Source organism: Bombus pyrosoma, linkage group LG6 (assembly GCF_014825855.1).
Source record: "Bombus pyrosoma isolate SC7728 linkage group LG6, ASM1482585v1, whole genome shotgun sequence".
In the NCBI taxonomy this organism is placed as follows: domain Eukaryota; kingdom Metazoa; phylum Arthropoda; class Insecta; order Hymenoptera; family Apidae; genus Bombus; species Bombus pyrosoma.
The window spans coordinates 13,022,611-13,045,084 of NC_057775.1; the positions used below are offsets into that span (position 1 = coordinate 13,022,611).

Genomic DNA, 22,474 nt, shown 5'->3' on the forward strand with positions numbered 1-22,474 from the left:
AGAAAATCTGGAGCTCACCGAAACTTTTCTTGGTGTTTGAGCAACACTGTGCGTCAATGTTGAAAGCAGCTCGAAATTAGGTTCGTTCAAATTCTACTGTCATTTCTTCTACTGTCATTTGTCCTACGATTTATGCTTCGTTAATCTGGCTTTTTTACAGATGCACATATTCTTAGCCGAAGATACAGGAAAGATGACAAGTGAGAAATAAAAGAAAAAAAAAATAAAAATTCGATGTTAATAAAGTTAAATTTTCCTTTAAATAATTTGAATCATAATATATATTTTTCTAAACGTTTATCATATGCCTTTTCACTAGGGTTAAAAGATGTAGGTAATGTTTAATGTTAAATCTGATGTTAATGACGCTATAATTAATTCAGTAAGATAACGCCGTATGTATCTATATTTCAGACCATTCATTAACGTAATATACAGCGTTAGAAGACTTGAAAAGTAGGCGAGAAAATCTAAAAGTTTACGAAGAACATCGCTATAAGAAGATTTAATAACGTTAATGAAACAATGATTTCGGTTCTTAAAACTTAAACAGATTCCAACCTCGGGTCTTTGCGAAAAGTTAAGGAGAATTAATAGTTTAAGACAGATTATCCAACTAAAGTTTGGTCATTGAAATTTTCGTTTCTAAACATAACTTAATATAGTCCATAGATTACTTATAAGATGCATAAATCTATACGGCCTCTAGTTTCTAATACAACAAGGAGAATGAATATGTTACGTCACGTTACAAAAGAAATTTCGAGAAATTTTGTATAACGCGCATAATATATTCATGGAACTTTTTTATGGTAAGTGTTCAAGTACTTGAATCAGTGCAATTTATCAAAGTGAATTGCAACCCATACGCGAACAATCCTAACTATATATTACCTCGATGTAAAAGAGAAACTCGTTATTGTCACGGTAACCTCGAGAAAGTGTTCAAGTACAGCAGCGTGGCAGAGATACAACGAATAAATCCAATACTCGTGTCGACTAAAATTACTCGACCGTATTGATAAGAGATGAAATTGGCTGGTTTCCACGTGACAACCTTCGTTCTAATGTCGTTTCACGGCGATCGTGAATGCGTTTTCGGCGCGATTTCGTAAGTGCACGCGCGTGGAAAACTTGATTCCCGGCAATTTGACTAAGTAACGAAGTTTCAAGCCTCTGCCCGTTCAATTCGTCAAAATGGAACGGAACTCGACCAATTTAAGCGTCGTCCCCGGGCTTCACCAAGTGTGTTTCTGTCTCCGCGTCAGTCATCGGCAGGGAAACAATTAATTTCGCGTTACCTGTCAGACTCTGTTTCTAGGATTCACGATAACGTCCCTTGACGTATTTTTCAATGCGACCTGAATTCAAGCACTGCGTTGAAAAATTCAATCCCGTCGGCGACGCTTCGCATTCGCGCCAAGTTGAAACAGACTCGCAGCTGCTACTATGGATTTCGCGTTTCATCGCTCGTACGGCGTATATAGAGTGCAGAATGTAATTTTCACATTATCTTCGTTTTAACGCGATGTTAGAATAATTAGATGCTTTCGGTTATGCGCCGGCACATGAAAGTATTCGAATACTTGTGAAAATTTTTTCTGAATATACTATATGTATGATAAAAAAACTTATTATGAAAGATTATGGTATTATCTTCATTACGAGTAACGTAAAAAGATATTTAGTACAGGTTTCAGTAATGAACACCTGCATTCCGTTATATCTCGTTTAACGCATTGTACGCGTTGTATTAAAAAATATGTAGGAATTTTATTGTGCTCATTCTGAATCTAAAAATGTATATTTGGGAAATTGGATGCGAAACTTAATTAGAAAAACGTTTGTACGAATTATGTTTTCGACAAATTACGATATTCGTAAAGTTTCATGGAAGACAATAAACCATGCAATTCTCAGAGATGCAGAATTCCTTATAATAATAACAACTATACCCTTAAATTGTACAAATTATATTCATGTGGTTTGATTATCCCGGTAGTTGAAAATGCATGCAGTTATTCGATATTCATAACGTAATTAAATCTGCGTAGAATTAAATTTACTAGAAAATGGAAAACTCGTTGCTGCAAGATTGAGGAAACCTTGGATGTTGATTAAAAATTTAAAATATTGTGATTTCGTTATGTTAAAAAGAAGCAATTCACTTTGCCACACGGTATTCGTTACACGGCGCACGATATACAGATTTGTATGCAGTATAAAAATCGTATGGCTCACAGCTTTCAACGCATTAATAAGCTTGAGGCTAAGAAAGAAGCGCAAAAAGCCCTGATGCATATTCAAAACGAGAAGGTAGAAGAGGTATATAAAGCGCGAGGCATCTGAGTGTATCGTATAATACCTTTAAAGCTGGCTGAAAATCTTGACGAAACTTTGTCCGGAGCTTTCAACGTGTCGTCGCGTATCGATGAAAAGCAGAAGAAGAAAAGAAACAAAGAGAAATGTGGAAAAATTTGGAGGAATCTTATCGACCATAAATACCAATTCATAATTAAACCTTTTTTTCATAATTAATCTTCATGAATAGTTTGAGCGACCTTCCGCTTTTATTCCAGAAAATGTTCTATCGATTTTGGCCCCGTTTGGAGCACCGCTATCGAGACATTGTATATCCGGAAGATCTTTACTTCTGCCAGATTCCATTCAACATATTACACTCAGCGTAGCATGGGATGCATCAGCTAATCGCGCCAGAATTCCCATGAAATACTCAAACTCGTTTCTCACTTTCTTTGATTACACACACACACACTCGTTCAGTTCTATCGTGTCGAATTTTCTAACCAATGAATTCACGTAACTTTGGAAAATTACTGGCCCTCGAGGGAGAGAGAGAAAGAGAGAGAGAGAGAGAGAGAAAGAACGCGCAATTTCCAAACGGATTATTCGCGCAAGTGTGTATACGGCGAGTTATTACATTATTTAGCCGATCGATGTCTCGGATTAAGCCCACCGTCTAAATCCTCATCGATCGAATCTTATCTGTGTGCCCAACCATGTGAATTAATTACGATCACGATCGCGTTTGATTTCGAGACATTAATAACACGACTCAGCAACTATGGGAATTCTAATAATTCTTTTTAATAGATCTCCGTATGCGTAGCGATTGTACGGGCATAGATGCGCACCTAACGCATCGATAGGAGAACGGCTGTCATCAATCATATGCGAAAACGGTTACGAATGGTATCGAAAAACTGTCACGTCCCGCGAGAAGGTGTAAAAAGTGTCGTCGAGTATGGAATATAATAAATTCGATAACCGTTCGATATATTAGGTTGACAGACAGGCAGAAATAGGCTGCCTATAAGAGAACAAAGATCGACTAATAAAATTTGGTAAATAAATGTTCGGTGTCATGCTCATCATAGGATTTCTTGTTAGCATGAGAAACAGTGGTATTTTAACTTCACGAAAATACTGGCGAACCACGCATTTAATTGTAATATGTACATTACTAATAATTTGAATAGATAGTCCAAATAAAAATCTATATAATGATCGATACCTTCAATTACTCGATGAAAATACGCTCGGAATCTTTCCATAGTTCTCAGCGGACTAAAAATTCTGCGTCGCGAGACCGAAGCTATTGTTTGATCAGGAAGAAGTTTGACTGGGAATTCGATTGGAGCACACCGCTCTTAGCTGGTCGAGCTTTTTGAAACCGAAGTAGCAGGAAATAAAATTCTCGTCCATTTGCCTACTTCTTCAAATGTTTACTTTCCTTTTTAAGAGTTCCGTCAGTGATAAAGAAATTTAATCAACTCGACATTGGCGAATGCTTCCGCGTCCTACCTTTTAAATCGAGAAACTTTTCATCAAACGCGGCCGTACTGACGCCAAACAGAAGTAACGGATTCCGGACGACAATGGAGATTATGTTATCGATCGAGACAAGTGTTTCTTCCACTCGCCTCCTGCTCCCTGTCACCGTTTCAGACTAAAAACTCGCATTTCCATGTAAGATCTCGACGAAGTCGATGCACAAAGAGACGTTCGATCTGCTTTTACAAGATGTCAAACGCGTTTGCACGTAGCCACTTGCAGCCTTTTCTTCGACATGATACATCTTTCTGAAGCTTGTAGCTTGTTGACTGAAATCTCTCCATTCGCAATTCTGGGAACTTTGCCATAAAGCGCTCGTTAGCCAACACCGCTATTTTAAAACGGTGAGCGGTTCCAATTTCAGAAGAATTAAGCGCTACTGTTCTCGAAGTTGTCCCTATTCTTCGCTTGATATATTTCGATAATAAATATCATTAAGGATTCCAGTACCAGCAATAACTGTTAAATTTCATTTTCTGCCGAAACTGTTTCGGACATACGATCTTTGCCATTTTTTTTTGTCGCCCGTGATTTATACATGTCGAGACCTTACGGTACTTTCCACTGCGAGTAACCGGCATATGGGATTTACGAACCAGTGCTATCGGATTAGAAATTTATTCTGTGTGCTATATCCTATGTAAAAACTTTCCCGGTGTACATAAAAATCTATGAAGCAGTAGAAACGTCTTTGTGTAGTTTTCCATTGACGTACGTAAACTTTTAAAATAAAGAAGAAAGCTAAAGAAAAGACTGAAAAGACTAAAATTTTGTAATATTACCGTTAAGAAAATCTCATGGTAATTTATATATATAATGTCCTAATAGTACGTAACAACATAAGATGTAGAAACCATATAATCTCGAACAGAGGGATTGACTCCATTACAGAATCCTCGCATGCAAAAACTTAATCTAGACTCTTAACCTAATGAGAGTATATAGTAGTGGCTGACATCTTAGCTATTATCTTAGTCCAGAAGCTGTTCCTCCGGTAGCAAGAAACTCATTGATATTACTACAATTATCCTCCCAACAAACATTATGCTACTACTATCATCATAATCGAGAGCAATTACATGAACGATTCACTGAGCGATTTATCATCAATCGGCAAAAAGCAAATATATTTAATAGTATTACAGGGATATTATCCACCTATTTTTTTCTATTGACAAACTGCATTCCCACTTGACAATCCCACATCTGGTCCCAAATAATTTATACATAATATTTCCATCAAGGGATTGACAAGATCAAAATAGGATCGTAAATAACGAGGGAAGTTAGAAAGCATTCGACTGTAACCTTAATCGTAAATAGAAGCTAGTTTACGAGGTAACGGGTTGTCGAGGCACGCGTCCACATCCAAATTAGGGGCAGAATTCTTGTCGGTGGGCAAAGAGGAATAATGCAAATCGTAATTCAATGTGATTCAACGTCGAGAACCGGTCAGAGAGCGATTTTGCGTTCAACCCTGGCAACGAAGGTCGCGTAGGCAAAGTAATGCCCTACATAACTGCTTCGAGAGTAGAAATTCTCGCTCCTTCCCTCTCTGTTTCCCCCGTTCCCTTCGGAGCATAGTTAACCGTGGCGGAATACCAAGTGGAACGATAAATTCTGGCGCAAAGTGCTCATCATAATTTACGATTAAAAGCTGGATCGGTTCGCGAGCGACCTCTATCAAATTATCTCAAGTGATTATTAATTCCGTCGTAACCTACGCGTGAATCGTAAAAGAAAACTTTATATTTCGGGAAGTTATAGTGTAGGTTAAAAAAAAGTCGTGAAGAAAGTAGGGAAAAAAGTAATCGTTCAGTCGTAATCGTTCCTGACAGTAAGATCGTTTTATGGGTTCACTAGAAGGATAGAAGCATGGTCGCGTTTCTTATGGTCCCCAGTGACAGATGTGGTTTATGCGAAGTTCTCGAAAAATCCGTCACGCGAAACCTTCTTACTGCAACGACTATATTGGTTTCTTCCAATTACTAAAAATATAAGTTACTGAAACTGGTTACGAGAAATCGACACGTTGTTAAGCTTATTAAGTTAATTGAAGGTTTTGTCAGAGAGTAAAGCTTGCTGGATATCTTTAGAACATTTGAGGACATCTTGGATATAAAAGTAAAGGGTCTGCTTGATGTTTCGATACCGTTAATTCGACGCGTTTCGATAAAGGATTGAAAATTAACTAACTTATATTTAAGTAACATTTAATTTAGATCTACCTAAAATTTATACTTTTATTCCAAACGTAGCAATTTTTACGTACGAAATAAAGTTCAAGACCCTTGAAATTCTTTTTCGAAATATAAATAATTACATCTCGGCAATCCGATTTCCAGTACGCGCTGTTTAAATGTCAGACAGCTGAGTACGCAATGACACTCACACGTATGCAGAAAATACGCGTAGGTTCAGATAGTATTTACCAAGTAAGTACAGCAAGTATTCTAATATGTCTCTGAATTCAAATATTGACATTTTATATGAAATTGAAAGATAAGAAGCTTCTAACCTACCTTTACATTACGCCGATATATTTCTTCTTACCGCTAACATCACGTGGTAAATATTTCATTGAAAGCTCTTTTTCCAATAATTTTTATCTTCAGTAAAAATCACCACCGTTATATGTAAAAGATGTTCCCATCAAATTTATATTCAATGTATAAATAAAATCTACTTTGACAGCTATGAAAAACATACAAGTTATAACATTCTGTACAAAGCACTTGAAACTCAGTTGTAAATCACAAAGGGCATATCGTAAAATTTGCTGAAAGTAGAAGTAACTTTTTATCCTGATACGAGCCATTAAATCTACTAACGCCAGACTGTACATCATACATAAAGTGTCAGCCAAGAGAGCAAACACTCGAAAGGGAACAAAAGTTTCCGAAGCATCCTAGGATAAGTGTTGCAATTTCTGTAATCGCTATAATTCTCACCGACAATTTCCCAACAGAATCGTCAGTATGTGTGCGTAAATTCTGTACACAGCACACGTCTTATTCGACGAAAGATATCTTCTTCCTCGGCTATACATCTCTACTTTCGCTTTTATTGCAGAACGAGGTGGTTGCCGTGGCTCTGAGAGTTCTCTTAAGCAAAGAGGAGGAATCGTATCCAACCACGAGGTATCTGTAAGTATTTCATTTTGCAAATATATCCCCTCTAAGATCGTTCGAAGCAAGCTTACGTCGGCAAATATCACCTAAAATAGAGGACAAATGAGAAAGGTTGGTCGAAGCTTTTAATGAAATTTTCCTGTCGCCGAGCAAAACGAAGCGTGAAAGAGAGAATCGATATGTATTTAGAAATTCTCACTTCATGAATTCATCATCGCAGGAATAAATTCGCGATAAATGTTAAAACCATATTCCACTAAGTACAATACGTGTCATGAGCTGAATTTGTCATCGATTTCCAAATTCATTCAAAACCGTCGCGTCGGGCTAATCGCAAATATTATTGAATCATTGAACCGCAAACACAAAAGCTTTTAAATATTCCTATAAATGGAAATTTATAATAGACACTAATTAAGTTAATTAAACAATTCTTCGAAAAGAACCGCTTCCAGGTATACGTTAACGTATCAAGCTGCGGAATTTAATAACTTATGAAGGCTTTCGACGATGCAGAAATAAATCAAATACACGAATTATATACGGCGTTCCCGGCTAAATATTTGTACGCAATTTTCCACGAGAATATATTTCCTCTTTAATTTGCGTTTTATTTTCGATGTTGAAAAGGATAAAAGGATAACTTTTTTACATATCGACATATACAACTCATTCAAAAACTTTGATCAACCGTTTTCATGCAGTCTATCCGTGCTATACTATATTTCATCCCACTTCAAATCCATGTGAATACTAATAAATATTTCTATGGAGAGCTTTCCCCCATTCTTTATTTCGACGATCGACACAGTGAATTACGCGCTCGTTCGATTAACGAGATCACCAATAAAAATAAGAGATATCGTTCTATGAACCGCTCTGATCCGTGCTAACTGAATTTCATCGAAACCGAATGGTACGTCGCGTCGCTCAATGTTCGTAACTGTTTTATTTACGTGCGCGTTTTCACGTTACGAATCGCGTTTCTCGAAAAGCGAGTACCGAAGAAACGCGTTCCGGAATCAATCCGTTGTTAAAGATGCGCGGCGAGAGTTTCTAATTGAAGTTCCTGCCTCTCTTAACCACAAGCTGTTTTGCTCGATATTTCAGCGAGAAGGTGTTCCGCAATGTCGACGCCGAGGAGAACTATAACTTACTGGAGGACATTTACGAGACGCTAAGTTATCACTGCGGTAAGATGTTATTGCTAACAGGATGTGTATGTGTATGTGTGTGTGTGTGCGTATTCAGAATGGTGTGCATGTTTACTTTAACAATTTGCTTCAATGTACAGAGGAATGAACACCAGAAATTCAAAGAATTATCTTTAAACGTAATGATACATTATTACAACTTTTTCTTTTAATTTTAAATTTACCAACAAGGAAAATAATACGATAGAGCTTCGATTATCCGAATTAAAATCATGGTACATGCTATTCAAATACTCGAATTTTTCAGACGATCAACTTTGTTCTTATGTCAGAGAAGATCATTTACTTCGAACGAATTTACACATTTCTCATTTTCGTTTTCCAATCTATCTTACAAAGGGTCATATCCAAATTTTCCACTAATCGAAATTTCAATGATCGATTCTTTGGATAATCGAGATTCTACTGTACCCGTAAAACAGTACCAAATATCGTTTTTGTCGTCCTTAGTTTACTTTCTAAAATATTCTAAAGAGCTGTCTAATGATAACTATAATTCTAGCTATGTCAACGCGATGATGTTGCATTTTTAGTAATGAAATTTTACAAATTCCGGAATTGTGCTCATTTGTTAACGAGCAATTCGTCATACGTTAGCCGTTCCATGGAATCTCTGCAAAATTTCAAGTTTCTGTTTGCGAGAGGATGATGAAAGGAATACGTTTTACTTAACAAACATGCATAAAATTAGAGCATTTGTACGCATCTGACAAGCGACCATTAATCTTTTTATTCCTGTGATTATTTTCGAATTTCGCATTTTATATATCCCGTATTTTAGCAAAATTTCGGATCGATAATTGCACCTTGTTTAATATTCTTTTCACATTTCGACCTCATTAATGACTAATATCGATAGGTAGTAAATTGTGCAGCATATTTTGCAACATTTTGGACGTAACTAGAAATCGTAGTAATATTAATTGAAACGATATGAATTATATTAAAATCCATTATAATTTTGTTTTACAGTACGCTGCATTTTGTGATTACCGTAATGTAATGACTACTGTAATTACTGAAAACAATGAAATGGACATTTAAAGGAATATTACGATTAATATTAACGATAAATTGGTATAAATTTTTACGATTAAATCTCGTAAGAACGAAACAACATAGACACCGTGTCATCGTAACATGCAATACTCCATTCGTTGAAATTTCCAAAAAAATGTTATAGCTTGTACATCGATAGGGATTTAAATTCTGTATTTTTGAAAGATGTTCAAATATTTTTATTCGTCGTATAAAACTTTGCAAATCTAACAGGTATTCGCTACATAAAAAACATTCCATCCCTATTTTTATTATTATTTTATTATTCTTTGGTAACTTAACTTATAATTTGAAAGCACCTTGCATTCTATCTTTCTAGTCATACGAGGCACCATCGCGCGACAGATTAAGAACGAGTCTATGATTATTGTATTGATGAGTATTGGCGTTTAGCCGTTTTCCGAAGCCGTACCCGACAAGTCTTCCCTCGAATCTCTAGAGACGAAAAGTTATGCCATACTTCGTGAGTTTCGTGTACCACGTACGAAGGTAGCAAGACACTGTCCATTTACGGATTGCTCGTGCTGTTGCTCGTATTTTACATGACGAAAGCTTAGGTTACATGTTGCATCGGTTGCACGAATAGATGAATATACTTAAGCAACATAGGTTTCAGAATCACAGTGGTGTAAGTCAATCCATTGTAATTCTTCGTAAAATAATATACTACAATTTTTATTATACAATATTCGTTATATTTTTCAAAGTCATGGAAACGTAGTAAAGAATAAAGTTATAACATAATTGGTTATAAAATTGAAGGGAAGATACGTTTAAGAGTTGAAATATGTAGCCCAGCGAATAACGTAAAACGTTAAGAAAACCTTAGCATCACATCGAATATATCATTTCGAGACATTCGTAGGTATTGCCTTTTATCTCCTCTCGAAAACTTAGCTATTGCTTGTCTTCGACAAGGAAACGAAGCTGTTCTGTTAGCTCCGTGAACGTGTTGAGACATCGAGAAAAAGAAATCCACGCAACCGTGTCTTTGTTGTCATTCCACGTTGCAAACAAGACGGTACGGATGGTACGGATATCAATTTCGCGAGAATTTCTTCAAAGAAGACACTTTACAGCGTCGAATTACGGGCAGACGAGCACGGGTCGTAAAATAAAATCGATGCCCTCTATAAACGCGTTTCACGATCGCATCCATGGGGACATTTTCATTTTTTTGACGGTTACGATAAATGGACGGCAATTTGCGTGCTCTATGCAGTTTACTTGGCGCCGGACGTCGAACAATTCTTTTTCGAGATGGTACTCGGTCGAATGCCGTCGTTCGACGCTGTGGCGACTTTTTAATGGAAGAAGAAAGATAAAAAGAACAAAAATGAAAAGGATTGTGAGTGAGGAGAGGAAAGAGAAAATAGAAGAGAAGAAGAAAAAGAAAAATTGGAGCCCGATGAATGGAGAACGTCGGTCGTATCTATTCATACAGAGAATCCGGGACTAATTTCGTTGAGCTTTTCTATTCCCCGCGATTCTCTTTTAAACGTCTTCGGCCGTTTTCCTCTCTCACACGGCCGTTGATAACGCGTCACTCGTTAATACAGGCTTGACCGAGTTTTTAATTGAATGACCACGGAATGGCGCGAAAACCAATCGATATGTAGCCCGGCGGATATAAAATATTCAAAGGCGTTCCATCTTGGTAACAGGGGCACAATTTGTAATCCCCTTTTATCCGATCCGCTCGTTTTCGCGCGTCTTCATCAGAGAATCGATGCGTCACTTTGAAATACAGTCTCTCCTCCGTGAAAATTAAACACGACGCGGTTTCTGGTTTTGTCGAACGTCGACGTGACGCATATCGTACAGAGACAGGAAACGATATTGAAAACGATAATCCCACAGATGATGACGCAAATAGCGAAGAGATGTATTGGCAGAAATTTTTCGCTAATAATGTGAACAAATGTAGATTATGATAAAAATCACAAAATTAGATTTATTATAAATCGTACGGATCGTGTATGATTAAATGACGTATACGAAATTGTGCGCGTAAAATTTCGGAGATAAATTAAAAAATTCGCCCGAAGTTATAAATTCGATGCAACAGTAATTTGTAATTTGATGTAATTTTCAATTTTTCAATCACGCTTATAATTAAAATCTAAATGTTCTTTCCTCGATAACCACTCGCATTTTCTCCTACTTCGAACTTTATTCTTTCAAAAAGTATCCACGATCACGTTCAAGCCGCACGGATAGCGTGATCGGAGTCGCTTCTTAACGCAATCCCCGAGGAACGTACGTAAATATCACATGTTTGCAGAGCGGTAAAGTTGAATCGCAGACGAATTAATTCGTTATTCCCTAACTGCGAAGTCGGTAAACTATCACGAACGGTGTGCAAATTTCATAGTCTTTATTTAATACACTCCTACAACTAGAACCGGGCAAAATTGATAACTGAACATTACCTATTGTACATAATATCGAATTATCAGACACATCACTCAGTCCCTGGATTGAGCTGGTTGCAATGTTGTAGACGAAAATCGAAATAAAATTCTTAATGTTTAATGGCTTTACAACCAAAACTCTTATTCAATGGAAAAAAATAATTTCTTTTTCGAAATTTGATTATTATTCGTGTATTATTATTATTAATTATAATGAAATTGCGAAACTGATAAAAAGTAAAGTTGATCAGTATGGTTTCTGCGAGGCTCATTTATGGCTGGCAATGTAAGTGTGCACATTCATGACAATAAAACACACAACATTAATTACTGAACATTCTACGATATCCGGATTGCGAAAGTCTTAAATTCGTGATTAACGTGTAAGATCTCGATTAATATATCTGCGATGAAACATGCGTTGGCACTGTTATAGCGCATGTAATGGCACTGACATGTATCACTCGTATGCACGCGGTCTTAAACATGTAATACATGCGCACGTGTCGTCGAAAACGGCTCGAATCTTGATTTTCTTGCAATGCGAATTGGAATCGTAGCTACCTAGCCCCGTAATTACCCGTAGAAATGCAAATTCGTGATACGAGCAGAATATCCGAGTAACTATGCCAGTCACGCTCATGACGTTATCTTGATGATACAGTTCTAACAAGATCGCCGTTGCAAAGCGTGCAACAAACGATCCCATATGCGAAGTTTTCACGTCGATGCAATAACGCCGTACGATATGCATGTAATCTCTAATCTGAAAGATTAATTAACCTGATACTTGACCTGAACCAATAATGAACCTGACGAGCATGGTCCAAGAAAATTGCGTTCGTGTCCACTACGATCATGTTTCCGGCGATAGTGCTTATGACGTGGATCACATTTTACGGAGTCAAGCTCGGTACGCTTAATGGAAAATACTTGAACGTGTCGTTTTTCTAGTTGGCTCTCTCACCTTCAAACGGTTCATAATTTTTTAATTGTGGATAATTCTTATCGTAGATGGTTCTTACATAGATTTTGCTATATCATTTCGAAGAGGAGTACCGAGTTTCATTGGCCTCTAAGATATTCCTTGTCGAGATTGAAACTAGCGTATCCTTGGACGAGATGTGGGACGAACGAGCGTCTGACTGAATATTTTATCAACGAAACACCAAAAGCGAAAGACGAGAGTACGTTTAATAAATCAAATTCGACCATGTTTTCTGTTCCCTTCTGAAACTTCTGAATGTTATTAGACTGAAGAACGTGATGAGTTATACTATAAGGAGTTATACTATAATTCCATAGAATATACACGTAAAAGAAGGATCTTGATAAATGGGTAAATTTATTGAATAAATGTATGTACATAAAATTTATACGTCGCATAAAAAGTAGGAAAGATTTACCGTATAAGGATGGAATTCTTTAATACGTACATGTATATATATTTAAGGCATACATATATGGTCGAATTTCCAGGAAGTATAGGTTATACATAACAGATTTTTGGTCAAAGTGCACATTGTCATTCGTCTAACACGTGGTAAATCTAAACCAACCCATAATGGGACGCATATATGGTTACCCTGAAGTGACCTGACACATATGTGATCCAATAAAGACAATATGGACCACACTGGACTCAACAGAGACGATATTGGGAACGTGGGTTCCGTTAGAGACGCTATTGAATACATAGGGCCCAACGAGGATGTTACTAGATACATTAATTTGATACAGAGGATATTAAAAATGTAAGCTAATAATATAGTATACACATACAAATTATACAGGGCGGGTTGAAAACCATAGTACAACCAACCATCGTACAACAGAAAATTTTTCATATGTCGGCTCGTTTCTAAGAGAACCGAGTCTGAAAATTTGATTGTCAGAAATGATGGTTTAATTATTATTGCGAACCTAGGAATTCTAAAGAATTCAAAAAGTCCACGTATCGAGGAACACAAAAACCGTAAGATTATTAATTCAAAAACACAAGAATCCAAGAATTCAAAGTGTACAAAACCCCAAGGATCTGAAAGATCAAGAGATCACGACTTCAGGAATCCAAAAGTTCAAGAGTTCAAGGTTCCAAAAATTCAAGAATCCAAGAGCCCAGAAAGTAAGGAGACCAAAAATTCGAAGATTTAGACGCTCATAAATCGAAAAGCCCAGAAGATTGGAGGAAAATCCAGACGCAGAGAATCTGGAAAGGTCTGGGAATCCTAGGGATTTGACTTATGTTGTTTTCTTGTGCGGGATTTTGGTATTCAGTTGTTTGTGTCGTATTACATTGTATGAACGTATGTTCTCAGTAATTGCGTGTATGTTATGTCATGAAAAACAGATATTATTTTAATACGTTATCGGATTGATTAGACATGTAGCCGCGTTTACTGAAACTTGTGTCACTTATACGATGTTCACTGATTTCGAATTTATGTATGCTTTGTAGACATCTACAGCAAATTTTTCGTATTATTTAGAATGTCTATGAAGTTTCAATCCTTGTAAAAAGCAGATTCACTGTCCATACTAAAACATTGTTGCTATTCTGTTCTTCAAAACTTGGTGTGAAATAACTACTTTCAGTTCAAACAATTAACTTTATTATTCTCTTCATCACAAGCAATAACAAATTGTATTATATGTTCATTTCTAAACACAGTTTATGAGTTTATTGCATTTATAAATATTTGTAAAACGCATGAAAAGACTGTTAATTTTTTTTTCATGACAGTACGTCATATCATATGCGCGTATGTCATTAATATTCAATGATCTATGAAAGCGCTAATTTAGGGGGTAGAACAGCCAATTTAAAAACAAGCCGACGTTGTTCGGGCACTTGTTGAGACACTTACAGAGTAGTTACTGCAATTATCTTCACCGTGATAAACATTTGTTGATGATGATAAGTTGCACACACAGAACTTTTAAAGGTGTAACTGTATGTATACGGATCGTTAACCGTTGCGCTGCTACGATCTAATTTGCCGTTCATATGTAAACTTATTGCATGGATCCATAATGGAAATCAGGGTTGTAATGGAGTGGCCCAATTCTTGCTTTTTGTCTTGCTTAATGAAAGTATCGACCATGCAGGTGTATGGAAGAAGCCTCGTTTCGATGCCTTTGCATTGAAAATGTGCTATTTAAAGGAATATTCCTCGATATTTCAAAGCTATGAATGTAGATAGACACATGTATAATGTATATTTTTGGAACATATTCAACCTGTTCAACATGCTCTTATTTATAGCAGATATTTAGCCTGTGGCTCGATACAGTAGAATTGCATAATTTCCCCTATTGCCTATTATTCATAAAACAGAAAGTCAAATAATAGGAGTTCACATTCAGATAAAAGAAATTAATGAAATTCGGATAAAGGTCTATCATATTCTAAAATTCTCTGTACAAACCTCGTTTACTGGTGAAGTTTTTCTCTGTGTGAAATCGCTACTAAGCTTGTATTCGCTGGAAACTTACCATACCACATATAAAAGTCTTTAGATACGAGAATTTTTCTGAAGGAACAGGATAATTAATTAGTTTAGTGGAAGTTCTCATCGCAAATCGGTACAACCGATAATACAAATTAATTGTTTTAAGAAGCTAATTTCTTAAGAATAATTCCACCTCGGTGAAACAATAATTTTCCCACTTAATAAAGTCACTTCGATAAAAGAAGATCCTAACAGTCCGTGAATAATGGTTCTCCATCGATGGATCTTAATGATGCACCGAGAATTCCGACTAGCATGTTCGATGAGATGCAATATATGTTGTCAGGTGGTTCAGGCACGATCCTTCATCTTCGAGGGCATGTTAACCTAATTTGCATTCGGTTGTCAAGTACTGTAGTTATAGTACAGCATGCTTCGTGAACGTCTCATTAATCATCATGGACAATCAATATGCAAAGCAACGTATTCAAATTCGACTATTCTGTCGGAACTTTATCAACGATTTCCGGCAGCGGTCTTTCGAAATCAGAAAGTCTGTTCGTCGATGGCGTGACACTCGCGTGCATTTCGCAACATTTGAACGTTTTACAATAATTCCTTTCGCTATGATCAAGCAATATACATGAAAGCATCTGAATACTTAGAGGATGAGATTGCAAAGAATAAAGAATAAGCGATGAGAAGTAAAGAATAAGAATTGCGTTTGAGATTCCGCTTATCGAAGATGGAGTACAATATGTACAGCGAGAGGAAGCTCAGACGATAAGAATTTATTACTCATTAGCGCGACATGCTCTACGATAATGCAATAACATAGCTCGACCCTTTGTAACCGCGTTGCGGTGTACGGCACAGCTTGCGCCCTCGCAATTAGGATGGAAAACCCTTTTACCAACCCCGTGAAAGATTCATCTCCGACCGAGTCTAATATAATTTCCCTGTTTAAACGCATTATTATTGCTAGATATTATTACCGCGTGAAAACTTCAGAGACATTCGGTTTTACTCCGTAAAATTAACATCGATGGTTTTCCAAAGAACAGGTTTCTCGCGGTACGGTCTGTCTTCTAGGTGTGGAAGCGTGTTCCTCTGACGTTACCGATAACAATGCAACAAGAGCGAAAGAAACAGCAAAGGATGAGGAGAGAATAAGCGAGGGAAAGAGAAAAAATAAAAGATAACAAGAGGGAGAGTAGCACGAGATCGTTCTTTGGAGTTGGCCAAGCGCAAAAAGGATTTCTCGTGCGATCGTGATGGAGCCTTGGAGAGTGGCTCGAGACGCTTCGCCTTGAAAAGGCGTATCCCGTATTAGACCTTTTCTCCTATTGACTCGCGTGGAAACGCTGCACACAATCACGATCGATACACCACCGCTTGCTAGCGGAAGAAAGAGAGTAGACGAAGTAAAATGCAACCTTTTTAAGGAGGCACGAATCTTTTGAGAGTTTCTTGCCTAAATTCTAGATCTGTTTCTATAACCTAATTCCAGCTAGCTTTCTATAACTTGTCGCGTATCATGGTCCACGAATCGTCGATACGAAACATGCACCAAAATGCTCGACGCTGCAAAAGCGTACACAAACGTATGTAATGGTTGGTATTCAATCAGCCGTGAATATCAACATCCCCTCAAAGGGAGTACACCTTGCTTCGTCGAAATCGAGTCACGAATAAACGCGGTTGAGAACTGTTACGCCGCGCGCCAATGTCGAACGCGGGTTCAAAGCGAACTGGGAAGAAGCCTGTGATATTTCGTTAGACCGTATTGTTGCCTTAACGTTGCTTTTGTAATGGAACACATGGGACCTTTCATGAATTGAAAAGGGAAAGAGCATGTCACTGCATAAAGGATCACTGTTTAGATTTTTTACGACAAAGACATAGTTATTGTGATAGTTTCGTAATTGAGGGTAGTTCCTGTAAGGTTCAAGAATATCGATTCGAGAATTTATTCGGTGACTCTGCACTAGGGCATTTCCTCCTACACGATGTTGCGTGTTCCTTTACTCGAACCTTCGTGTTCCACGACACTAGATTGTAACACAGGAAAATAGAGGAAATATCGAGAAGGTAGAATTTTTCGAACGTTTTCTGGACTATGTGCTTCCTCAGAACCACATCTTCGTTGACTTGCAGGCAATCTTTGTAATTCACTATTTACATATATCGCACCAGTGTCACAAATTCACTGAGAAGTAGAAAACTATTCTTAAATTAAATTTTCAAGATTCAGACGAGTTTGGTATTAAAGCATAACGAACCACACTACCAAAAAGAAGTTTCTAAACTTTTCATGGAACTGGTATTCTTGATTTTTCCTCTACACACTTTAGTTCTGTTTCCAAGAAAAGCCATCTTTTACTTTCCTAAACTAGATCAGCCGTTATTTTCTAGAAAACGAAAACACAAACTAAAATTCGCAAACCAGATTTTGTCCGTAGCTTATATTTTCTCTCTAAAATACGTAACCTTAAAAGAAGTATAAGAATTCAAGTCACATTGCGGTATATAAGCAGTATCTAACTGAACAGCATTCAATCGATAACATCGTAACGACTCGGTATACCTGTGCGAAACTCTAGCTTCAGCGAACAACTCTCTTCCAAGTCAGTAGAATACAAACAATTTGTAAATTCTTCTATTAAATATACGACATATTAAGTGGAATCATTCGATATACATTTTCATAAGCATATATTGTGATGTCTCTGTTGTTCCATCCAATATTATTTATTATTAAATGATTGAAAACAGTTTGTTCCAGTGCATGGTATATGTGACCTTTCTATGTTTACCTTCCAACTATTATTAATGTCATGTTACCTTTATTGAAATTAATGGATTGAAGTATGAAGTGATGGTTGAATTAATTATGTTAATAAGTATATGTATATGAAACTATAAGATTTGATCAAAGATGTTTTTATAAAAGTTAATGTGAATATAATAAGAATTCTTTCGGGTGAAAAACTTGTTAAATAAGTGATTGAATCGTATTTTATCCTGCGTAAAATTCGGAAAGAGATATGTCGTATAAATTCGGATTTATAACACCATAAATTCGATGTCCACAGGAGGGACATTTATGACATTGCCTGGTAAGGATCAGAATCGACGTCGAGTTGATTCAGGTTAGGTTTCGAAAGCAATTGAGGGACTCTGTGGGAAATGATACAAGTACATTTTTTCCCAGAAACATGATGAGTGCAGGAAATAACACAAAAGATCTGTATTTATCTAGAAAATTTTGTTATAAATTTCCAATCCCTTACGATATTATTATAACGTTTTATAAAAATATTATACACGTATATTAATTGTCTAACGTTTAGAAGCAGTTCAAAGATTCGCTTAATACTTTTCTCATTGCCATTTCTCGTCCACTTAGATTCCGCGATTCTATAAAATTTAAAGAAATTCAAATATTTGTAACATTATAATAAACTATATTGTTTGATCCTCCTAATAGGTTCAATATTTCGTCATTTATACCACTTACTCCTCCGAGTATCTTAATTCATATGTACCAAGCTAATAGGTTGATCTTAGTTCCTTGCTCCTGTATCCTGAACATGTTTACCTCTTATAGAAGTTTCGTTGTAGTCGACGACAGGCTGCGAACTCAGACTGCCAAGGAGCCATCGATTTGTCAAGCTTAGCTGGGCGATTTGGCAGGCTGTCACAAAAGCATCACGCGATGTTCCAGACGATTGGCCGTACGTATTATATAGGCGGTCGGTGACCGCTATTGATTATCGCGCGCTGCCAGTGACATTCGGTGGGAAATAATACGCGCGGCCATTAGAACTAACCGGGCCAGGTCGCTTCGATTTCCGGATTTGCAAGGGAGCTAACCGCCGCTTTATCACGGGAACTCGATTCTATCGGTCGTTTATCGACCGCACGACCTCGAGGTCGACGCGTAAATTTTTCCCACCTCCTCGAAACGCTTGGTCTGCACGCCGCTGATTTCCTTCTAGGAACTTACATTTTTCAATCGAGCCGCAATGGAAGATAGAAACTGCGATAGTAGAGTTTTCTGCAGAGTATGTGGAGAAAGGAACGAACTATTCTCGAGATTTCATACTGGCATTGTAATTCGAAGATAGTTTTAATTGGAAAAAAGACTTGAGACTTCGGTTCGATCATTCTGATATGCGTTGTTGAGTTGCATTTGTTTCGTGTTACTTCAATATCATCGTATTTGAAACAAACTTTAATAATAATTCAGCTGAGTGAGTTTCTTCTTCGTCACTGTTAGAGGTAAAAAACATTCGAATCTCGCAATTCAGCTATTCGATCGATCGATTCTCTTTGTCGATATAATAAAACCCAAACGCAAAAACAGATCTGTGCTGAATGTGGATATTGGCAAAGTTCAGTACTCTTGAAATGCAAAAAGCAGCCCTTAAGCACCCCTATAATTAACGCAAGAACCATCATTTCTGGAGTGATTCAGAAATTTGATATTGGTAATTATTTACTCAGAGAAAAACAAGTGCATATATAGTAGCATGAATCGCAGGAATTTTGTCCAATTTACATCAATCTATCTTCTTGAAAATCTTCTTTCTCTTAATCCCTTGAAAACTTCTGAAAAATTCAGTCAAGCCAGAAAATTCTAGAGATCAGAATTACAATAATGGATTCTACAAATCGAAATCGTCCGATTATCATCAGATTAGATGCACTCAGCGTGTAACGATCGGAATTTTTATTTGTTTCCTCCATTTTGCTTGGTCTTTATCGCAGGGACAGGCAGATTCGAGTAATTCGTCGCTGGTCGTCTCGTCAGCGAAATTACGGTCGCATTCTGTCTGCTGCGACGAATATCTCCCCGGAACGAGAGATCCAACCTCTCTGTTCCGATTTTCTTGTTGTTTTTTTAATTGCTCCATCCATCGGGAAACATCGAACTTGCCGGACATGAAAGATATTAAACCTTCTGCTAGCTACTGGTATTTAAAACGTATAGGTATGTCGTATAAAGCACATTTCCTACGACTTTGGAATTGAAAAACAACGATGCGCTCGGGTGCGGTTAACCGATTATAAACGTGAAACGTCGTAAACGTAAAACGACAATGTTGTAAACTTTGAAAAATCCTGACTTTCAGGATGTTCAAACGATCAATACTAAATACGCAGCATAAGAAGTCGCGAAGAAAAAACGTGATCTGCTTGTTGAAATTTCTATAAGATTACGTCAGCTCACTGTCCTCGTGCGAACGGGACATTACGCATTCCTTCGAAACGCTCGAGAAATAGCTAAGTAATTAATGAAATCAGGTTAACTGATGCGAGAGAAAATGTGAGAAAATCGAAGAGAATTTGAAGAGACAAATGGGCTTTTCGAAAAAGAATTACAGCGATGTTCGGGAAACTTGTTGAGTATCGTAAATTCAGTTGAATAATGTTCCAACGATGGAGTGTAGACTTTCGTTTCCACGAAAGAAGTAATTGCTGAAGTATTTGATTGGTGATAAACGAGGATATTGATAAACCAAGAGTTGATTGTTTGCTGCATGCAGTTTTTGTTACTGGCGAATATTTATATGGAGGAAGTTTCTACAAATACAGTTGGTGGTTCAACGAGATTTTTAACGAACGTGTTATCCCAGACTTTCTACCGAATCTCTTGAAGTTAAATCTAACATTGTGCGCTAGAAGACCACATTCGAATAAATGACACGTAAAAGATAAAAGTCATATCGTAGGAGGTGTCGTTTCATTCATAATTAACTGCACTACACGCAAGTAAAACAAGTGAATTTACATAATTAACAGCGGTTTATTAATACTTTTCGTTGAAAAGGGAATGTGTGTTTATTTATCGAGTAACACTAACAGTAATTAACGACCTGCCATTTTACACGCAGATACGCTGAAAAAAATATTCGAACAAAATCAAAAAAAAACCGTGTAAAAAAGCAATCAAAAAACCGAATAATTATCCGTAAAACATTTCGTGTAATTTTCTGTCGCATTTGACAGTAGGTACATTTAAATTTCTGATACAATAAACCCCCGAGCTTTTTCCAATCATGCACTTTCTAATGTAGCTTCAAATACTTTTTTGTTGTACTTGGAACTTTTATATTATATGTTGGAACTTTTATATTATTCGAATCCTATAAAATCCATGATTTCCAAAGTTCGAGAACCAATTAAAACGATCGATTCACCTTCCGAAAAATGCCAATTACTCCTACTTCGATTCAACATCTATCGAAGGAACATCTAACGGTAAGTATATACCGTAGGTCACTCCTGACCCACATACACGAAACTTGTTCGAACGTAAAGTACCTAGGTCAGCGTTCGAGTTGTCTGAACAAGCGGTTCGCGTTACTCTTCGGCCCCCGGTTGCGAAAGGTCCATTCTATTAGAACTGCGTCTAGATGACTACGCGACGAAGGTCGAAGCTAATTCAGCGAACCTTTTCCAGACGTGGACGTGAACATATTTTTCGATCAGCTTGGCCAGGAGCTGATTTATACTGCTTGCGTGGGTCTACTTGAAAGAGCGTTCCGTTGCCTCGGGAACGATCTGACGGCTTTCCTGACCACCCTCGATGGCGTGAACGATGTCGTGCAACACCAGTCCGGATCCGAGACGGAGGCAGAGTTCGTATGCATTGCCACGCCGGAAGCGATCGAGCTTCATTTTACGACTGACCACCCGTCTGTCGCGTATCTACTAGTCGGTAGCCTAAAGGGCATCGCCAGACAATTTTATAACGATGATGCCAATGTACATATTCTACCCGATCCATACAACACCAAATTTTTTAGGTAAGTAGTTTTCGATAATGCACTTACATTCTTTTTATTTCGTTTCTTGCTTTTATTCCCTCTATAATGAAAAATCTCGTACGTGCTTGTTTACAGAACGAATTTTTTTTATAGTTCATTTTGCGCTTAGTTACAATCTCCAGCGAATGAAATAACTGTAACAACGGCATATTTGAATATCAAAATTTTTATAAAGTTGGTACGCAGAGGCGAAAACATAGTCACACACGCGCAGAAAGAGGGTTGGCAGAATTTAATCCAGAAAGCGGCTCCTCAACTGCTTTTTATCCTGCTTCCATGTACCGTTATAGATTTAAGCTGAGAATATGTATTTGAAATCTGGTACGTCCAACGGCCAACTTGCGATTTATTGATCGTCGGAACACTCGAAACGAATAGTACGCACCGATGTACGATAGTTCTGTGTTACATTCAAAAGAACAATATTTAGTATTTGCTCGTTCGATCAGTAGCCGCTGTGCGTGTAGACATCGTATCGCTCGATTTACACCTATACTGAAAGAGTCCTAGAAA

At 37.2% G+C, this 22,474-nt stretch overlaps 1 protein-coding gene across 2 annotated transcripts in view; it reads left to right on the forward strand.

Moving 5' to 3' along the window:
* LOC122568584 (head-specific guanylate cyclase) overlaps positions 1-22,474 on the forward strand; it is a 47,904-nt gene that overhangs the window by 21,694 nt on the left and 3,736 nt on the right. The window contains exons 2-4 of one of the 2 annotated variants that reach the window (XM_043728489.1): positions 6,928-7,001; positions 8,097-8,179; positions 21,595-21,940. In XM_043728489.1, the coding sequence (XP_043584424.1) occupies positions 6,928-7,001; positions 8,097-8,179; positions 21,595-21,940 (503 nt within the window). Of the gene's footprint in view, positions 1-6,927; positions 7,002-8,096; positions 8,180-18,602; positions 18,863-21,594; positions 21,941-22,474 lie in introns of those variants that run through there. The other variant, XM_043728490.1, reaches the window with a different exon arrangement.